This window comes from Oncorhynchus nerka, linkage group LG28, assembly GCF_034236695.1.
Source record: "Oncorhynchus nerka isolate Pitt River linkage group LG28, Oner_Uvic_2.0, whole genome shotgun sequence".
Classification (NCBI taxonomy): Eukaryota; Metazoa; Chordata; class Actinopteri; order Salmoniformes; family Salmonidae; genus Oncorhynchus; species Oncorhynchus nerka.
Window position 1 is genome coordinate 78,658,658 of NC_088423.1, and position 20,000 is coordinate 78,678,657.

General features: G+C 45.5%; 1 protein-coding gene across 1 annotated transcript in view; it reads left to right on the plus strand.

Moving 5' to 3' along the window:
• Positions 1 to 20,000, plus strand: part of LOC115119519 (transcription factor SOX-6-like) — a 165,918-nt gene that overhangs the window by 59,599 nt on the left and 86,319 nt on the right. Inside the window, exons 5-6 of the mRNA XM_065012573.1 lie at positions 12,276 to 12,516; positions 16,311 to 16,521. Of these exons, the coding sequence (XP_064868645.1) occupies positions 12,276 to 12,516; positions 16,311 to 16,521 (452 nt within the window). The remainder of the gene's footprint in view (positions 1 to 12,275; positions 12,517 to 16,310; positions 16,522 to 20,000) is intronic.

The window sequence follows — 20,000 nt, forward strand, 5'->3', positions numbered from 1 at the left end:
GGGGCAGAGTGCCGGGGCGGAGGGCCGAGGCGGAGGGCCGGGCGGAGGGCCGGGCGGAGTGCCGGGGCGGAGGCCTGGGCGGAGGGCCTGGGCGGAGGGCCGGGCGGAGCGGGGCCGGGGCGGAGGGCGGGGGGGCGGAGGGCCAGGGTTGGGGGGGCGGAGGGCGGGGCAGAGGGCCGGGGCGGAGGGCCGGGGCGGGGGCGGAGGGCCGGGGCGGAGGGCCGGGCGGAGGGCCGAGACGGAGGGCGGGGGCGGAGTGCGGATGGCCGGGGCGGAGGACGGGGCGGGGGGAGGTGGGGGACTGGCGGCTCGTTATCCTCTCTTACAGCTCAGCTACAATCACTTTCCACTATTTGTCCGGCCTTCACCAGATATTTGCCTTTTTCTGTTTGCTGCTTATTTGAGTCTATTTGAGTCAGATAGAGACAGTATTTCCAAAGAGCACGGCCCTGTCTTCTGTTTCTGTTTGCTGCTGATTTAAGTCTATTTGAGTCAGATAGAGACAGTATTTCCAAAGACCACGGCCCTGTCTTCTGTTTCTGTTTGCTGCTTATTTGAGTCTATTTGAGTCAGATAGAGACAGTATTTCCAAAGACCACGGCCCTGTCTTCTGTTTCTGTTTGTTGCATAATATACTTTTACGTGTCCTTCTCTCTCTGTGTGTTTTAGGATGTTGACTTTTCAGTTGATTTTGTCCCCCAGCTTTCCGTTTTCAGGAACTAGTCTTTTAAACGTTTGTTTGTAAGAGATATAGCAATACAATGTTAACCTCCATGGCACAGCTAGACACATCAGAATGCTATTTTAATGATGTTTAAAAAATTAAGTGTTGTTAGGAACTGCGACTTTGTGTCATGATGTGATGTCAGTCACAGTAGGGATTCAGACTTTAAAACCCCAGCTAAAAAAGCAGATTTGTTTCTATGTTTTTGATTTATTCACTGATTGAGATCTAAAGGATGGTCATGAACGTCCTGGGACAAAGGGCCTCTTTGTGCGGAGCGGAGCCGTCTGAAATGGAGGAGTAGTTTGAGATGACCAGATGATTTCCTACGGGTCCAGTGAGTGAGCCCCACCACAGTGTAGCGAGTCTGAGGCTGAGCCGGGCTGCGCTGAGCGTAATGAATGCGGTAGCAGGGAACCACAACAGAGCCAGGGAGCCGGGCAGAGGCTGCCTGAGAGGCTGCCTGGGAACCAGAGGGACGTGGCCACCGGCCAGACACAGACACAAACCCCTGGCTCACACTTGTGGTTTTTTAAGAAAGCAATTTAGTTCATGATTTCATTCTGAAAGCCTGTCATGATGCATGCGTGGTCTGCGTCTGCTAGGAAAGAAGAGAAACCTCTCCCACCAAGGTGTTAGTCAACATGACTGCCTCTGACTACCAGAAACTACCAGAGGCCTGGGGCTGTGATGGAGATAGTGAGAGGAGAAATAATGGCCCCATTTCCACATCAAAACCTGCTCACTGCTGACCAGGCAGAAAGGAGTCTTATTTGATGTTTTTGTAGGTAATAGATTGCAGTGAGTTTATCATTTGTGGTGATATTTATATTTCGACAGAGGCCTACCATGTCTTTTTATCTGGCATCTTGACAAATAGATGAATGCAGTGTGAGTTTGAGCGAAGTATCAGTGGTCAGACACATGGTTAACAGCCCACTGGTGAGACATTTTCTGTATCAGTCAGCGGCTAATCCTGTACAGAGCCTGTTCTCTCAGACTGCATATACTGCACATTTTTCTCTTCAACCATGTCTGTCAGCCCCCTGATTTTATTAGACTGTGTTTCCCATTCAGTTATAGTGGTTTTCTCCGTGCCGCTCTGTGAGTGAAGCATTGCTAAAACAGGGGCTGTACATGTCTTCTGTGAACCAAATTCTTGGGCAATTACTCAGATCAATGGCAGGTGGTTCTGGTTTGGCTCCTCAGATCTCGTTTCTCCTTGCAGCCTCTATTTCTCTGTATGGGCTGTCAGTCAGCAGGATAACTCTGAACCACCTCCAAACAGAGCCGGCTGCCAAGCATTCGTTTAGCCGCTCACTTTTATTCGGCCCTCCCGTCCGACCTGTCACAGCGTTACACACTGTTGACCATGCTTTCTATTCAACAAGGGCAAATGAATTGGTTTCAGTGGTTTAAATCGGCAATCAATGTCAGTTTCCCAACATAATAAGGCTTAATCATAAATCTGTGAGGTGTGGCCTGCCTGACCTCTATTCATCAGTTCCTTCTACATGGTCTCATCTGGGTGGAGCAAATGAACTACCCTTGTTTTGATTTTCCGATTGACGTGTCACATGAAACGTTGCCACTCTCAGAATATGGCCCTTTCCCTCCCTCCCTTTATGCCAGGCATCACTTTCTCACCCTCAGTCCCTCAGAGAACATACAAGGCACTAAGATAGAGAAAAACGTCCAGTGACAAAGGTGGACACATTTGTGTGCCTTGTTTGCGCGCTCAATGAATTATTTCAATTCAATTCATGAGCGAGAGAGAGAAAGACAGAGAAAGAAAGAAAGAAAGAATGAAAGAAAGAAAGAAAACAAATCCCCAAAGAATTAGGGGTGGGACTAACTGTAACTAATGAGCTGTTGTCCAGCCAATCCCTAGAATAGAGCCGCTTAATCAAAGCAGCGTTGTAGGTAATTTCCTCCCCCCCCTCCTGCAGAAATCCATTTATGCGATGAGAATGAAAGAGAACAAAACTGCTATTCTTTTCATTAGACGTTGTACATTTTCCAAATTGAGTGACCAGCGCTGGCGAAGTGTCCTATTTTTGGAAAAGAAAAGAATCAGGATAGTTGCGGAGAAAGCAGGCCACTGTGTGCCGACATTCCAGATGTCCAAACGGCAGTTGTACCAACCAAACTTTTCTGGGCAATGGCTGCCAGTGATGACCTCATAAGGAGCAGGCCAAAGACTGAGGCCCACAGACTGAGCCCCCCCCCGCTTTCATAATCCATTCTGTGTCTCCAGTGTCCCTCTCTTTTTCTGTCCCCCTGCAAAATTACTCCTTCATAATTAGCCATTGTTCCTGCTCTTTTGGCGCGGCTCTCTGCATTTTTTCAGGGGCCCCTTTTCTCTCCTCCCCCTCTGTCCCCTATATACTCATTGTGTATCTCTAGGAACCTTGTGATGCCTGGCAGCCCCCCAGCCTACTTGTTTGGCACCCCCAGTCCTCTCCACAGCCCTGTGCACTGTGGACTGTGGGAGATGTTACACTTGGTTTGTTCAATCGGAACTCTTTGCTCTAAACTCTCAAGTGCATAGAAGTTATCTTTATAAATGACAGAAAGGACCTGGCCTGAATGGCACTTTGTTGAATGTTTTCCTAAAAGGGCCCCCCACTATATTTCATCTGTCAGTCGCTTTTCTTTACCCCAACAATGCTTGATTGTTTCCATGAAAACTTCAGGTTCCACAGACAGGAGAATTCTGTATTATTATGTTCCTGCCAAATTCCGATCTCTGTTTTCCTTCCCCTGCACTCACAAAGGGCTCATAACTTACTGTCAACTGGGAGGGGAGCCACAAAGCTCCACTGTTGCTCAGCGAATAGCCTGTGTTGGTTGATGGCTTTACTGGCTGTAAAGTTTGCTTAACTGCAGTGGCAGTGACAGAAGGTACTTTGGGAACTGCATCACCCAGAAGGCCCAGACCTCTACACGTTCAGAGAGAGAGAGAGGGAGCGGGGGAGTGTAAGAGAGAGAGAGAGGGAGCAGGGGAGTGTAAGAGAGAGAGAGAGAGAGAGCAGGGGAGTGTAAGAGAGAGAGAGAGAGCAGGGGAGTGTAAGAGAGAGAGAGAGAGCAGGGGAGTGTAAGAGAGAGAGAGAGAGCAGGGGAGTGTAAGAGAGAGAGAGAGAGCAGGGGAGTGTAAGAGAGAGAGAGAGAGCAGGGAGTGTAAGAGAGAGAGAGAGAGCAGGGGAGTGTAAGAGAGAGAGAGAGAGCAGGGGAGTGTAAGAGAGAGAGAGAGAGCAGGGGAGTGTAAGAGAGAGAGAGAGAGCAGGGGAGTGTAAGAGAGAGAGAGAGAGCAGGGGAGTGTAAGAGAGAGAGAGAGAGCAGGGGAGTGTAAGAGAGAGAGAGACCGAGAAAGAGAGGGAAGGAAAAAACAAGTAACTTCTCTTGCCTCTCAATCTCTTTAGCGCCAGACTGCTAGCTGGACGAGAGAGTGGTAGTTCTGAGGTTGTGCAGTAGTTCTGCTGTTCTTTATTAGGGGTGCTGCTCCTATGTGTGCACCTCCTGGCTGTCCTCTAGTTCTGTCCTCTACTTCTCCTCGTGGATGCCATCTGCGACAGAGTACTGTGAAACAGACAGGAAAAGGACTACACTGGACGCTTGGCCGGTCAGCGAGTGTTCGTGAGTGTGTGTGGTTGTGCATTTGAGAGAGAGAGAGAGAGAGACAGAGAGAGAGAGAGGCAGAGACAGAGACAGAGACCCCTTTGGCTCCTGGTGAACTGAGGAGGTGTTATGCCATCCAGCGCTGAAGTTGTCTCTCTTGGATCGGGAGGAGGAGGACCAATGGCGGAGGGGGCCATCGGTGGAGACGAGCGGCTCAGTTTGTGAGTGTGTGCTCCTCGACCCTCACTGGGTAGACAGACAGACAGACAAAGCCACTTCAGAGCTCTCACACCTGCATCAGCCTCTGTTGTCAGGCTCTGCCTAGCAGCTAGCAAGGGGGGGCAGGACACCAACCAGGCTGTCTAACTAATCCAGCTGCACAAGTGTTTAAAGTGAGACGGAAGACGGCTCCTCCAACAGGATATTATTGCAAATAATTTACTGTGCAAAGTAATTACGGATGCTATGCTCTATATCTAAAGTGTGCACTTGAGGAGGCTTGCTTAATTTGCTCTGGGTGGCTGTCTTTTTGAGTGTGGGTTTTAGAGTAACTACGTTGGTTTCTAATAGAGAAAGCATCAGGAGAGTGAGTGAAGTGGGGGATGAAGTGCTTGTGTAATTGAGTTGACTTTTTGAAGGGGGAAGGTCAACATTTATAGAGGAACAATTTAAACACATTAATTTGGACAACTCTCTCCAGCTACGTTGTTAGGGTGTATGTATTTCCCCAGCAATTTTCTATATTTTTAATATCATTACCCATAATTACTTTGTCCACTTGAATTTTTCTCCTTGGATTACATTTTTATATTATTGTCTGAAATAGATATCATGGAAGTGAAATGTTCATTTGAACTTTTAATTTGAACATCTATATATTTTTTTCTCTCCAAAAAAAGTTATAATGTCTCGCAGAGCCATTTGTTTGTAGAATCCACAAAATCTACATAATGTCAAATAAATCTGATTATCATAAATAAACTGTGAAATAGACTTCAAAAAGAATATGAGTTCACATCTCATCATCCTCATACAGTAGATGAGTTTATCTTCAAATATTGTAACTGTTTTAGAATTTACAGTAGGAAGTAAAGTTCCTCTCCATCAATCTTCCATTTACTGGGTCTCATAGGTAGTGTTAGCTGCTGTGGAATGTGTGTGTGTGCGTGTGTGTGTGTGTTTTATACAGAGAGGGAAGGAGAGCGGTAGAAGCTGAATCATTATTATATGTTTATGTATGGGGTGCCAGGCTCATCTACAACACAGTCACAATGGAAGGCGATCATTTAATTGTGCTAAACGGCAGTGAGTGTGTCAGTCATTTCCCAGCTGGGAGCTGTGAGGGAGCAACATGTTATTATGCCAGGTGAAGACCCTGTGGATCCCTGCTATGTCACCTGGGACAACAGTGGGGGAATAGGAGGTTACAAAGACCTCTAGAGGAAGACAGAAAAATATCTCTCTACACACTTCTGGAAAATCTAAATACTTTACAGTTCCACCTTTGTATCACTTTTGAATGTATTTGTTATAGTTTCCCTTTGTACTTTGTACAGCCAGTCTCAGGCTCATCTACAGTATCTGTAATAGATAGACAATATTGAATGTCTATTGAAAGAAAATTCAAAAGATATTTTCAAATGTAAAGAAATATGGCCTTCAGTCCTCAAATGAGTTAAATGTTTTATATATTTTTTAATGTATTGTAGATTGCTTAAACTAAATTGAATACTAGAACTTATATGACCTCTTTCTCTCTCCCACTATGTGTGTGAGCCCTGACTTGTGCTCTGGAGTAAAGCCTGTATCGTCTTTGTGTAGACAGTGATGCTCTGACCATGTTCTCACAGTGCCTTCAGCAGCATGGTGTGTAATGCATTTACATCTACAATGATATTTCATTAAGTGCACCAAATGGCACTTGTGCTGGCCTGCGATAACCGCTAATTTCTGCATTTTTTTGTTTTCCATTGTTAGTATGATGTAATGTTAATATTTGACCTAATAACTTTGTTCCAGTCGATGTTGTCTAAAGACGTCATGCTTTTTAGATGTTCACCCAATTGTCAGTTTCTGTTGAAATGCCTTTGTTTTCAAATAACTAGATTTTTCTTTAGAGAAAGTCAAAAGATTCCATTAAGGAATATTTCCCCAAATCATTTTCATTTATACCTTTTATTTTCTGCATTTTGGTGTGTGTGTGTATGTGTGTGTGTGTGTATACCTGCACTTCGTTACCCATGGAAACCTGAAGCTCAGTCATAAAGCGGCTTGTTGCCATATCCAGCGTTCCCATCGTTATGTCCTCAAACAATGGTCCTCTTGTTTTAACAACTTATTTCATTATTTCTCCCTCCCAAAATTGGGTGGTGGTGTCTGAGGGTAAGGGGGCTAAGGGGGCTAATATTTTTCTGCTGAAGTGACCTGTGATTAAGGCTGGGAGAAGAGGGAAGAGGCGTGGGGGCTGTGTGGCGCGAGGGCGAGGCAAGGGGCGAAGGAGGGGGGCTGGTGTGGAGTTACTTATCACCATTGTCTATAAAAGGTCAGCAGTGTGAAAGAGCAGCGACAGCGGGCTGAAAGTCAGAGCTTGTTACGATAGAGGAGGAAATGCGATAGCCACAGACACACGGCCCAGTCATAAGACCTAGGGTCCTCTAATGCTAACCAATTAAACAGAGGTTGTCGCGTGATGAAACATTATCAGTGGCAACAATTCAAGACTCAAAGCATTCCAGGCCATATGAGCCTTCACTCCTAATCCTTTAAATGTGGCCAGTATTGTCAGCTATACAATTGAAGTCGGAAGTTTACATACACCTTAGCCAAAAACATTTAAAATCAGTTTTTCACAATTCCTGACATTTAATCCTAGTAAAACTTCCCTGTCTTAGGTCAGTTAGGATCACCACTTTATTTTAAGAATGTGAAATGTCAGAATAATAGTTGAGAGAATGATTTATTTCAACATTTATTTATTTCATCACATGGGTCAGAAGTTTACATACACTCAATTAGTTTTTGGTTGCATTGCCTTTAAATTGTTTAACTTGGGTCAAACGTTTTGGGTAGCCTTCCACAAGCTTCTCACAATAATGGGTGAATTTTGGCCCATTTCTCCTGACAGAGATGGTGTAACTGAGTCAGGTTTGTAGGCCTCCTTGCTCGCACACGCTTTTTCAGTTCTGCCCACAGATTTTCTATAGGATTGAGGTCAGGGCTTTGTGATGGCCACTCCAATACCTTGACTTTGTTGTCCTTAAGCCATTTTGACACAACTTTGAAAGTATGCTTGGGGTCATTGTCCATTTGGAAGACCCATTTGCTACCAAGCTTTAACTTCCTGACTGATGTCTTGAAATGTTCCTTCAGTATATCCACATAATTTTCCCTGCTCATTTATTTATTTATTTTATTTCACCTTTATTTAACCAGGTAGGCAATTTGAGAACAAGTTCTCATTTACAATTGCGACCTGGCCAAGATAAAGCAAAGCAGTTCGACAGATACAACGACACAGAGTTACACATGGAGTAAAACAAACATACAGTCAATAATACAGTATAAACAAGTCTATATACAATGTCAGTAAATGAGGTGAGAAGGGAGGTAAAGGCAAAAAAGGCCATGGTGGCAAAGTAAATACAATATAGCAAGTAAAACACTGGAATGGTAGTTTTGCAATGGAAGAATGTGTAAAGTAGAAATAAAAATAATGGGGTGCAAAGGAGCAAAATAAATAAATAAATAAAATACAGTTGGGAAAGAGGTAGTTGTTTGGGCTAAATTATAGGTGGGCTATGTACAGGTGCAGTAATCTGTGAGCTGCTCTGACATTTTATTTATTTATTTATGAAGCTCATGAAGCCATCTATTTTGTGAAGTGCACCAGTCCCTCCTGCAGCAAAGCCCCTCCACAACATGATGCTGCCACCCCCGTGCTTCACTGTTGGGATGGTGTTCTTCGGCTTGCAAGCCTCCCCCTTTTTCCTCCAAACATAACGATCGTCATTATGGTCAAACAGTTCTATTTTTGTCAAGCAAAGAGGCACTGAGTTTGAAGGTACGCCTTCAAATACATCCACAGGTCCACCTCCAATTGACTCAAATTATGTCTATTAGCCTATCAGAAGCTTCTAAAGCCATGACATCATTTTGTGGAATTTTCCAAGCTGTTTAAAGGCACAGTCAACTTAGTGTATGTAAACGTCTGACCCACTGGAATTGTGAGACAGTGAGTTATAAATGAAATAATCTCTCTGTAAACAATTGTTGAAAACATTACTTGAGTCATGCACAAAGTAGATGTCCTGATTAACTTTCAAAAACTATAGTTTGTTAACAAGAAATGTGTGGAGGGGTTGAAAAACGAGTCTTATTGACTCCAACCTAAGTGTATGTAAACTTCCTACTTCAACTATATACAGTCCTTTTTCCTCTTTCTTTCCTCTGCAAAGTCACTGGGGTTTTGTCTGGGAGAAGGCAGGCAACATGTCATGCTCTTATTGATTAGTTTGGTTTGTTAGCTGTCCATTGTTATTGTGTAATCAAGCATGAGGGGAGACGGCTTGTCAAGAATTCACACCAGAGAGGCTTCTGCAGTTTGCCATATTCTCACTGCTCAATGTACACAAAGGCACATATTGGGCTTCATTACTAGAGCAACACATTACATTATCGATAAGGGTAAAGGAATAGCAGCAGTGCAGAATGCAGTGTAGTTAGAATACAATGTATAAACGGGTTGTTTTGTTGAGCCTTTTTTATGAGTGTCTCACCAGAGCCTTGGATACTCTGTTTTTCAATGTTTCACAATCACCACTGTCGACCTGGACCCCAGCTGCTCTCCTACTCTACGAAACACCTTATTGTTTTATTGTTTAATTCAAACAATTCTGGAATCAAACGCTCACGTTGTGTACCATTATATCCCAGCATAGGCTTTGGGGACTATATAATGTACATATTTTTGCCCTCTGACATTTTCTGAGACTTATTGCAATATCCCTCCCTCTCTCTCCCTTCAATAATGAGAGCTGGTATTGTATAGGGCCTCTGAGAGGTTGGGGGGTGGGGCACCCTCGCTCTGTGCTCTCTTTAGCTGAGCGCAGCCCTCCCAGCTCTGCTAATAAATTATTAACCCACTGACAAATACTGTTACGGAGCCTGCCGCAGATCTGTTGCATTTTCTAACAAGATTGCTGTAGACACATGTTACAGGAGGATGGAGTCAGCCCTGTTCACTCTGTCTCCCTCACGCCTCAGCAGCTTGACTGATGGCTGGAGACCGGGGTAAAAGTGCCTGAGAGACTGAATATTTTAGTAGTAAAATAATACCACTTGATTTACTGTGTCATGCAAAAGAAGTGCTTTGTTTCACTCTCGCACTCCATTGAAGACAGGAGCTTGTTGTGCTGGAGGCCCGGGCTTTTTGGATGCATGAATAAAAAATGTGGTGGAATCTCCTAACTCGACCCCTCCCCCCCCCTTCTCAAACCTCTCTCCACCCCCATCTTCCTCACAGCACACCATCACTCTCAACATGCAACAAGTTCTGAACTTTGCTCTTAATTTAGATGTTCAATTAACACTCTCAATTTAGAGACCATTTTCTATTTGATATAATTACAGGAAACAATTTATTGTCTGAATAAAATTGAGAGCTGGCTCTCTCTAGAGAAAACAGAAGACAACACAGGCTGGTCTGAGAGAGAGTGAGGCTCCTTCCCTCCCAGCGCTACGGGTACCTGTCAGACTGGCCCTGTTGACACAGCTGCTGGGGCCTGGGTGATTAACGTGGCCTGCCATTTTCACCCTAACCATCACCAAAAATACTGATCTATAACTACATGCCTCTGTGTGTGTGTGTGTGCGTGCGTGTGTGCGTGCGCACGTGTGCGTGTGTGTGTGTGTGTGCGCCTGCCTGTTAGACTTGGATGTCCTAATACGTATATGTGTTTTCAACACTCTTTATTGTAATGCCTTGTGAAATACAGTAATGTGCTGGCTCTGAACTCAGTTAATGAACTGTGTTTAACAGTTCACATTGAGAGTACCAGTCTGCTCTGCTGTTCAGCACTGTGTGTGTGTCATTCTTTAGTGGAGCTGAGGCTGCTGAGCGCTGTCGGGCCTAACAGCGGCATGCGATGTGCACAATCCTCACGTACGGGGAGTGTGGAAGCACCTAGACTCTTGATCAGATTATTCTAACACCAAACTGTGTGTTAATCTCTCCCTGTGTCAAGTTTGTTTTGAGCCCTCTGTGAACCCCATGCCATTCATTTGGCAGAGTCTGGTGAGGTACGGTGGAGTTGGCTGATGTTTTGGTTAGCTGATTCCATAACCTCGCCTTCCTCTCGTCTGTGTGTGTGTGTGTGTGTGTGTGTGTGTGTGTGTGTGTGTCTGTCTGTCTGTCTGTCTGTCTGTCTGTCTGTCTGTCTGTCTGTCTGTCTGTCTGTCTGTCTGTCTCATGGTCCTCCCAGCAGGCAGCACAAGGACACGATCACACCACAGCCCTTGACCTAGAATACCCACCTCTCTGTCTCCTTCCTCCAGCCATAGCCTAGCTAATGGGGCGGCTAAACCTCCGTCACAGTGACCCTGTGGAAGAGTGGGCCAGATTTCTCACACCCAGAGCTCCCCCCCTGTCTCTCCCTGTCTTCCCCTGCTCATCCCTTCCTTTCCCTGGCATAGAAGCTCCAGCAGAGATGAGACCTAGACTTGAGGCTCACATGCTGTTTTCATTGTTAAATACCCAGCAGCTTAGATAGAGGCAGATCAGGGGTGTGGGGAAAAGAAAATTACCAATAAATATGGACTGGCTCCTTTCCCCCACTTCAAATCAGTAGGAATGCCATATGATTATCTTGTAAATACCAATCACATAATTAGATTTTCTGACACAGTATTCATTTCAGTCATTGTAGGTCACAGCATGAGGGTGGCCTTATTGTAATTGTAAGAAAAGGCTAAATTAGCTGTAAGATTCTATGAGGGGAAATGTTAAGCTACATAAAACAATTTCAACACTGTTTAAATTGGTATTAACATTTGTTTTCTTTGCACCTGATATGTCAAGTACACTCTTCACTGTAATATTCATGAAAGCGGGTAACAGATTTTAAAATTCTGTCTTCCACTGCCAGGATCTGATTTCCAAGCTGCTTAAGTAGGATTTATTGGCCTGGAGAAATAGTGTAGCACTGAAAAGTTAATCGTTTGCTAATTTGGAGAGTGGAAGTAGAAAGGAAGCAGCTTGGGGTTGGTGTTGTGTTTGGTGGCAGGATCGTTCTGTCAACTGTTCAATTCAATCAATTAAGGCTCTTCTGCTAATTAAGAAGAGGACAAAGCACATTACTTTGACTCGTCATCTCCTTATAATTGTTTATCATAAACAAAAGCGGTTTAAGGCATTATCTGAATTTGGAGCGATAGAGAGTAGTGTTGTCATGTTTACCTTTATCTAGGGTCATTATTGACTGGGGCTTGACTGGGACACTATGTGGGGCTGTGTTAGAGCTTCAATGAGAGCATGTTATGTGGTATAGTAACCCTCTTAGCGGCCTAATCATTGGCTGGGTGGAGGGAGGGAGTGTTGGGCCTGGCCCAGACACAGGCACCACTCCAGGCTCATCTCCACCATTTACATTAAGCAAAGGATTAGGAGAAGCCCCATGGCCTGCTCTCACACCTCCTCAGCAGGCCACATGACCATTGATAGGATTTCTCCAACTTTGAGTCAGGTCCAACATTGTTTTTCTGGGCACCAACATGTGTAGGTTGATGTGAGGATGGTGAAACATCCAGCATACCTGTCGTAAATACAATTTGACATCAGCTGTTTTGTCGTCCTGGGGTCATAAAACTGTCTGACGTTTAACTATGATGCTTGGAAGTTTTCTGACCGGTTGTTCTTTTCTCTTTCTCTCTTCCACAGCAGAATAATGTCTTCCAAGCAAGCCACCTCTCCGTTTGTCTCCGTCGCCGATGGGGAGGAAGCCATGAGTCAGGACCACCTGTCCTGGGATAAGGAGGAGAGTGCCGAGGCCCACGGGACGCCCCAGCTGCCCCTGCACAGCCTGCTCCACAGCAAGGGCTCCATGGATGAACTGCAGCCCCTCAGCAGTGTCCCTCCAGAGAGTGACTGGGACAGCATGGTGTCAGCCCAGCAGCGCATGGTGAGAGACACCACCCTGTAGACCAGTTGACTAGTAGACATATTACAACTGCTAATTAAAAATAATAATAATGTAAGTAGGAATGAGGAATCATTGATACATCTTGTAATTCCTAGAATACATACATCCCGAAGAAAGAAGAGTTATATGTCTTAGCAGTTTTTTTGTGGATCTATCTGATACAGGGTCTATAGCTAGCTGCCTTACTGTTGTAATACTCAGTGTCTACTGTAATGACTCAGTTTACCATTCACTATTTACTGTAGGTGACAGGCAAGCCATCAGAAGGTTTCAGAGGGTACCGTATTATTGTCTCTGTACAACAGTGGTCTGTTTTCCAACGTTGTCAGGGGTGAGGTAGACTCCAGACAATGTTCTGAATTTTCCGTTGGTGACCTTCACCATTAATGACTTTCACCACTGTCTAGCCTCTGAGTGTGAGTAAGCCTGACACACACACACACACACACACACACACACACACACACACACACACACACACACACACACACACACACACACACACACACACACACACACACACAAAACTGTCTTGTCACTGTGCCCTAACAGAGAGGAATTTCTCCCACAAGGACACGGTCACAACAGAGCCCTCGGACTTAAGACCATGCGTTCTGCCAAGCACTTGTCTTTGAAGTCTAAGCTCTCACGAGTGTCTTGAGATCCTCCCCACTCTAAAAGAAGAGGACAACAACGTATTGAGTTGCATTTTAGCGTCACACACAGATTTGATGAAACTATAAATAGGGAGACAATACGACAGTGGAACAAAGTCTCTGAGAGGGTATCTGTTCTAGAGGGCCTGCCCGGGCCCCTCAGCCCCCCAGCCGCCTGACTCCCTCACTGGAGGCTCTCTCTGGACCAGGATGCACTGGGGCCAAGATACAGGCTCAACAGCCACCCATTGTTCTGTGCTTGTAAAAGGGAACTCTTCACATGCCCAGCCCCTCCCTCCTCCTCCCAGCCACGGGTACTGTCTCTAATACTGTGAAGCCGTAGGGACCCTGGGACCCTCAGATAGGCAGCACCAAACCAACTATAACACAGGTTATTATTAGGCTGAACAGACCCAGTGACATCAACAGTAAAACGTGTATTACACTACACAGCATCCCAATAAAAACGTGTATTACACTACACAGCATCCCAATAAAAACGTGTATTACACTACACAGCATCCCAATAAAAATTCAATACCACAGTATGACAAATTAAGACAGAACGAATGTTGCAACGCTTCTTCTACAGGCTGCATTCTATTTGTCATCAAAGAAACATCTCCCACAATATGTGTTGTTGTGTACATCTGCAGCAGGCCCCAGACAATCTGTGGAGCTGCTTTGATGTGTGCGGAGGAGAGAAGAGCAGAGGCACTTGTGGGCTGTAGCCGGGGAGGCAGGTGGCTGTTTGTGACAGACGGGCCTGCAGTAAAGAGACCCAGAGGGGCTCTGAAGTAGCCTTCCAGGGGCCACCGCTCCACACTGCAGTGGCTGCTGGGAGAGAGTCCCTGCCCCCCACTCCTCCTGCCCACCCACGTCCCACTCCCACCCCCATCCCAGCCCCTTTGTCCCGACTTGTTTTCCAAGGATGCTGGGCGGTCTGGAGACACTGTTCTTGCCGTCCAGTATGTAAATGACAGTCAGGAGATTGCTCAGGTGGTCCGCTCTTCTGACAGGCTCTAATTGGATCACAGGGCCGTTAGTGATGAAGGTAATTAGAGCATTTGAAAGAATGTTTTGTGCATTGTCTCCTGTTACTCACTGCAATCACTCGACAGCCTCTTGATAGAATGAAAGGATCCGTATGAAAAGTTAATTCTATTCATTTTGGATCTGAGGGAGGAAATGCTTGCATTTAGTTTGCATAATGTCAAATCCTTTTCAATTTATCATTACTTCAATTATTATTATTTTATCCAGATATGAAAAACGAAAGTTTTTGCTGCCTTGAGCAATACCAGCCAATATATTACATATGTAGTAACAATATGTAAAATGATCTTGTTCTGGTTGATTGTTCTGCGTTGAACATAAAATACAACGAGAACTGAAGGGTTGTAAACCTGAACACTGCCAGTTAATGGAGCTTCTAGTCTCAGTAGAATCTATCAGATGGATGGTGGTGTCAGGCTGTGGTTTCGTACTGAGGAGCGACATGAGGTCAAGGAAGGAGGACTAGAACATGGGGCCATGACAAGTCTGGAGGTTAATTATAAAAAGACAAACACAAATGTACCTCAAAGCTATTAGTTTTCCCCACCATTGTCACATCACAGTTGGCTGTGGATTGCCATGGCCTTGGCCCTGCATGACAATGACTTTTTACCATTCAATTGTAAACATTGAAGTTGGAAAAGTGAAGTGTCGAGATCCCGTCAGCTCAAGTTGACTTGGTACAGATGGCACATGGGAGAGGGAGTGTGAGAGGGGAGAAGGAGGGATTGACAGAGAGAGAGAGAGGGGGGAGAGAGGCAGACGGTAAGAAGGCTGAAAGTGTTGCCTTTGCTGATTACCTGACTCCACTGCTGTGCCATGCGTCTGTGTGGGCTGTGCCCTGAACCTGCGCCAGCTGATTAACCCAGCGCCGCTCCACTCCCCACAAGCACCCTCCACTGGCCCTGGCACAGCCACAGCCACCCCTGCATAATCACCCCCATCCTGCCCGCCCAGCGCTCGGTGTAGACCTTGTCACGCCAACCCGGGCCCTGGTACTGAACCGAACCACCTCTCTGACTCCTCTGCCTGTCTGAGGATATTAAGCTTGGTTCAAAGATTGCAACAGGAATGCCCAGTGTACTGTACATCACTCCATGTTCTTTGGGAATATCAGCAAATCCCACCCACTTCTCAACATTCTACCTTCTTGATTTTCCTTTCTTGGGTTTTCACTTTCACCGTTATCTGTGTGTCCTTCAGTAGAATGGCTTCCTCCTTTATGTGTGTGTTGAAGGTATTGTGTTGTTTTGTTGTTAAATGACAGATCAGGCAGTGGTATACATGTCACACAGAGCAGAGGTAAAAGGGTTCAACTCTTGACAGCAGAATTACCTGTTGTCTCTGCACTCTCTGCAAGCCATAATTAAAACAGCCTTGTGTCTGAGAAGCCATGACCCCAGTTCTCTCGCTCTCTCCTCCTGCTCCTTTTCCGTGTACAGAGAGCACCCAGCCATCAGTCTCAGACAGGACCCTTAGTTAAATACTAAACCACACACAGGTGGGACACAAAAACAACAACAGCCTGAGACAGGACACAGATTTACGATGGCCCGCAGCACTCAGCTGAGAATAGGCCTCCGCTCAAAAATGAACAAATTACACAGCACTCACCTCAACACAAATGTACACTCAAACGCAATTTGAGAAATTATAGTTGGGAGGTTTCTCTGTGTAGATTCTCCGGAGGTAAAGTAGTGCCTGAGCACACACACACACGCACGCACACACACATACGCACACACACATACACACACACACACACACACACATTATGGCTATGCCCTCTGAAAGTGTCCCTCATCATTTCACTACACTATTTTCACTTGCCAGATATCATTTGATAGGAGCTGTTGTTGTATGAAAGCCAGAGAGGAGTCATTTGATATGGCCACATCGCCCTGGGCCACCAAAGAACTAGCAATCAATGCATTTGACTACATCAACTGTCAACAGCCGATAAAACTCAGAGACAGAGAGAATACAAAAGGGAAATACTAATGATTAAATCCACCCCCCTTTCTCTTTCCCCATCCCCTCCCAACTGTTGTTTTCTTACAGGAATCTGACAGCAATAAAGTATGTTCCCTGTACTCCTTCCGGAATAACTCAACCTCCCCACACAAGCCTGAGGAGGGGGCCCGGGAGCGCGGCGACCTGCTGAGCGGATCTGCGTTCGGAACGCCGGAGCGCCGCAAAGGAAGCCTGGCCGACGTGGTGGACACACTGAAGCAGAAGAAGCTGGAGGAGATGACAAAGACAGAGCAAGATGGTAGGACACTAAGTACCTGTGTGTGTGTGTGTGTGTGTGTGTGTGTGTGTGTGTGTGTGTGTGTGTGTGTGTGTGTGTGTGTGTGTGTGTGTGTGTGTGTGTGTGTGTGTGTGCGCGTGCGAGGGAGGGAGTGAGTGTGTGACGGAGTGTGTATGAATGCTTTCTTTTTGAAATGGCGTGAAACCTTTCCTCTCCCTCCCTCTATCTTTCTCTATCATTTTAGTTTTTTCTTTCCCACTCACTCTCTCTTTTAATTAATCACACACACACACACACACACACACACACACACACACCCCAGACACACACACCCAGACACACACCGACAGAGGCAGGGAGGACTGACGTGACTGTGTTTCCAGTTTGTTCTGAACCCTTTCCACAGTGACAAAGAGTGGGTGGCACTACACCTCAGCTTAAGTGTGGTCTCCCCCCACTGCCAAGGCAAACTGTCAGGCTGTAAAACACATGCCACTGACCTGATGCCAGGAACATTACCTTTATATTCTTCAACACAGAAAGCTCTTCACTAAGGGACGCATTCATCAGTCAAAGTCAACTACACCTACAGACAAAATGAGTCCTGGCTATTAACAGGGATGCATGTGCCAATTTAATTCCTCACATATCAAATGCACTTAATAGAACCTTCTGTCACCCTCCACTCCCTAGTCCTATATGGTATCTCACAGTACCCCACAGAACCTTCTGTCACCCTCCACTCCCTAGTCCTATATGGTATCTCACAGTACCCCACAGAACCTTCTGTCACCCTATGGTAACCCTCCACTCCCTAGTCCTATATGGTATCTCACAGTACCCCACAGAACCTTCTGTCACCCTATGGTAACCCTCCACTCCCTAGTCCTATATGGTATCTCACAGTACCCCACAGCACTTTCTGTCACCCTATGGTAACCCTCCACTCCCTAGTCCTATATGGTATCTCACAGTACCCCACAGAACCTTCTGTCACCCCCCAACTCTCTCCCCCAGACTGCAAACTGTAAGAAGAACTCACAGCGGAAAAACAAATGTTTGAAAGAGCCGCTACAACATTTCCCCCATTCTTAATTAGCACGGCACTAGTAGTATAGTGTAGTATGCAATCAGACTTGGAGCCCCCTGGGAACGCTGGTGTCTCATTCAGCGTCTGGGGAACTCTTAGCTTAAGCACTACATCACACGAATAAATTAGACGTCCGTTCGTTTAAAAATCATTTGTTGCTTTCTTTTTATAAAGTGTTTGTTTGGTGGTCTTTGCACAGTATCAACTATCCTGGATTATTCAGTAGATAGCAATCTCCATCCCAATATTTTATTTTCCTAATTTAAATAGGTCATCCAAATTCTAATATTACTAATAACGATATTAGATTTGAGCAATGTTAGATATTAGATTTACAATCATTTCTTCAGATTCATTATTTATGATATTGTTGACTTATGTGTTTAATAGTGAAAACAGTGTCTTAACTAGTATTTCTTCCCCTGTTGTCTTAATGGTATCGTTAGTTTCATACCCTTGACTTTTCCGGAGATGATACCTTTCCCTCGGCCCAGAGGACATCTCTCATGTGTCTCTGGTTTCTGATGGGGTTGTTTTCCGTGGCGGGCGCGCTCATCGGAGCCCTTTATGGCGAAGGCGGGCGTTATGGTAATGAGCCCCAGCTGGTGAGGGCCGGTTGTTGCAGTAATTTAAATGGTCAAGTGCAGCTGGTAATCCAGGGCCGTATGTTAGCGCAGGGAGGAGAGAGTGCTTCAACGTGCAGTACAGCTGTTTTCATCTCCTGTTAATAAAAGAGCCTGGCCCTGCCTCATGCGCCATGCATCAACACCACCTAAATAAACTCCCTTGTTGGAGGAAATTAGTTTCTGAGAACACAGAACAAGACAAGAGGCTCACGAAGTTCAATATGTCGTCTGTAAACTGCTGGAATGGAGAGATTCAGTGTCCTTGTGGAGGCTTGACACCATCAGTAGAGATGACTGTGTGATTGCTGCACATCAGAAGGGATATTACAGAGTACAGTGTGTAGGGCAGGCGGGTAACTGTTGTTACCATTCATAATCTATGTCAGTGTTTATAGAGAGCATCTGTGAGCATCTTGAACGGGCAGGATTAACCCATTACGGGCAAACCAGGAGGAGAGACATTTGTTGCCTTAATGACCTGGCTAATGTAAGACAAAGCAGCGATGAGCTAAATATATCACTTATCTAAGCTACAGTATCATGGAGACAACTGTTCCTCCTAATCCACCCTGCTTTAGTCCCTCCACTGGTCTGGATCACTGGAGTCTTCAGAGCAGAGCTAGACACCATCTGCTGCCATTATTCTGACTCTTATTCTGAGTCCTCCCTGTTATGTCCCTGGTCAGGAATCTCATCTCATTGTGATGATGGATCAAGACTGAGCTTGCTGACCTTAATGGTAGAGGGCATGAGAATCCTCTCTGTTTCACCTATTACAATGTAGACACTTGTTACTACACCATTAACATTGAAATTGTTTAAACTGGACTTTGTATATCCTCTTAGATTCAGTGATGAATGAGTCAGAAAGTGTCATTTAGATAATTGTGTGATGTTGTGCTAGTCCAGAGGCCATATTTGCTACTGAGCGATGGTAAAGCTGTGGACTGGGCCAGAGAGCAGTCCTAACAGACGATGACAGAGTCTCCTTCCGCCGGCCATGCCTCTTTCAGTCCCCCAACAAAACATTCATTAAACGTATATCATCATCAGGGTTCGCTGCCCTCAAATCCAATCAGACAAAAGTTGATCACAACTTTGCCTAACTGGGCTGCCATCTCAGTCTCCGTGCCTGAACCCGCCACAGTGGCCATACTCATCGGCTTTACCGCCCTCCCACCCCTGCTACGTCCTCTCTGTCACTGGTCCTTAAAGTGCTCTAAGTGCTTGTGACTGCGCTAATGAATGAAATGTCCTCCCAGCAGTGAGGACTGCATTAAGCTGAATAGCCACCTTAGCTGTAAAAGCTCTATTAGACTCAGTGGCCAGGAGGGCTAACGATTGTACCCCATGTTTATTTACTAGGTATTGTAAATGCATTATTTATGGAGAGCTTTCCAGACACCACTTGTCAAGAGTTAAAAATGTCAGTATAAGGTATTAAAGGAAAAAGAAAAATGGCCTCCATTATGAAGATCCAAGGTGACCTTGGTTGAATTCACATGCAGATAGACCGGCTTCCTATAATGCACTAAAGTATGAATAATGGACATAGGGAGTCAACACCGTGTTGTCCCCAAGACAAGGACAGGTGATAGTTGTGTTTGTTAGGTTTTAGCCTGTTCTTTTGGGATCTATACAGACAGGTTGAATCCTTGCCAGCACAACCAGCTCTGGATTAGATTTGCTTACAGTTAATGAATTCCTAATGTCTCTTTCTATTGTGCATTGAGTGGCATGCCGAGACATGTTTTTATTCTTTATCGGTGGCCTGTCGAGCACAA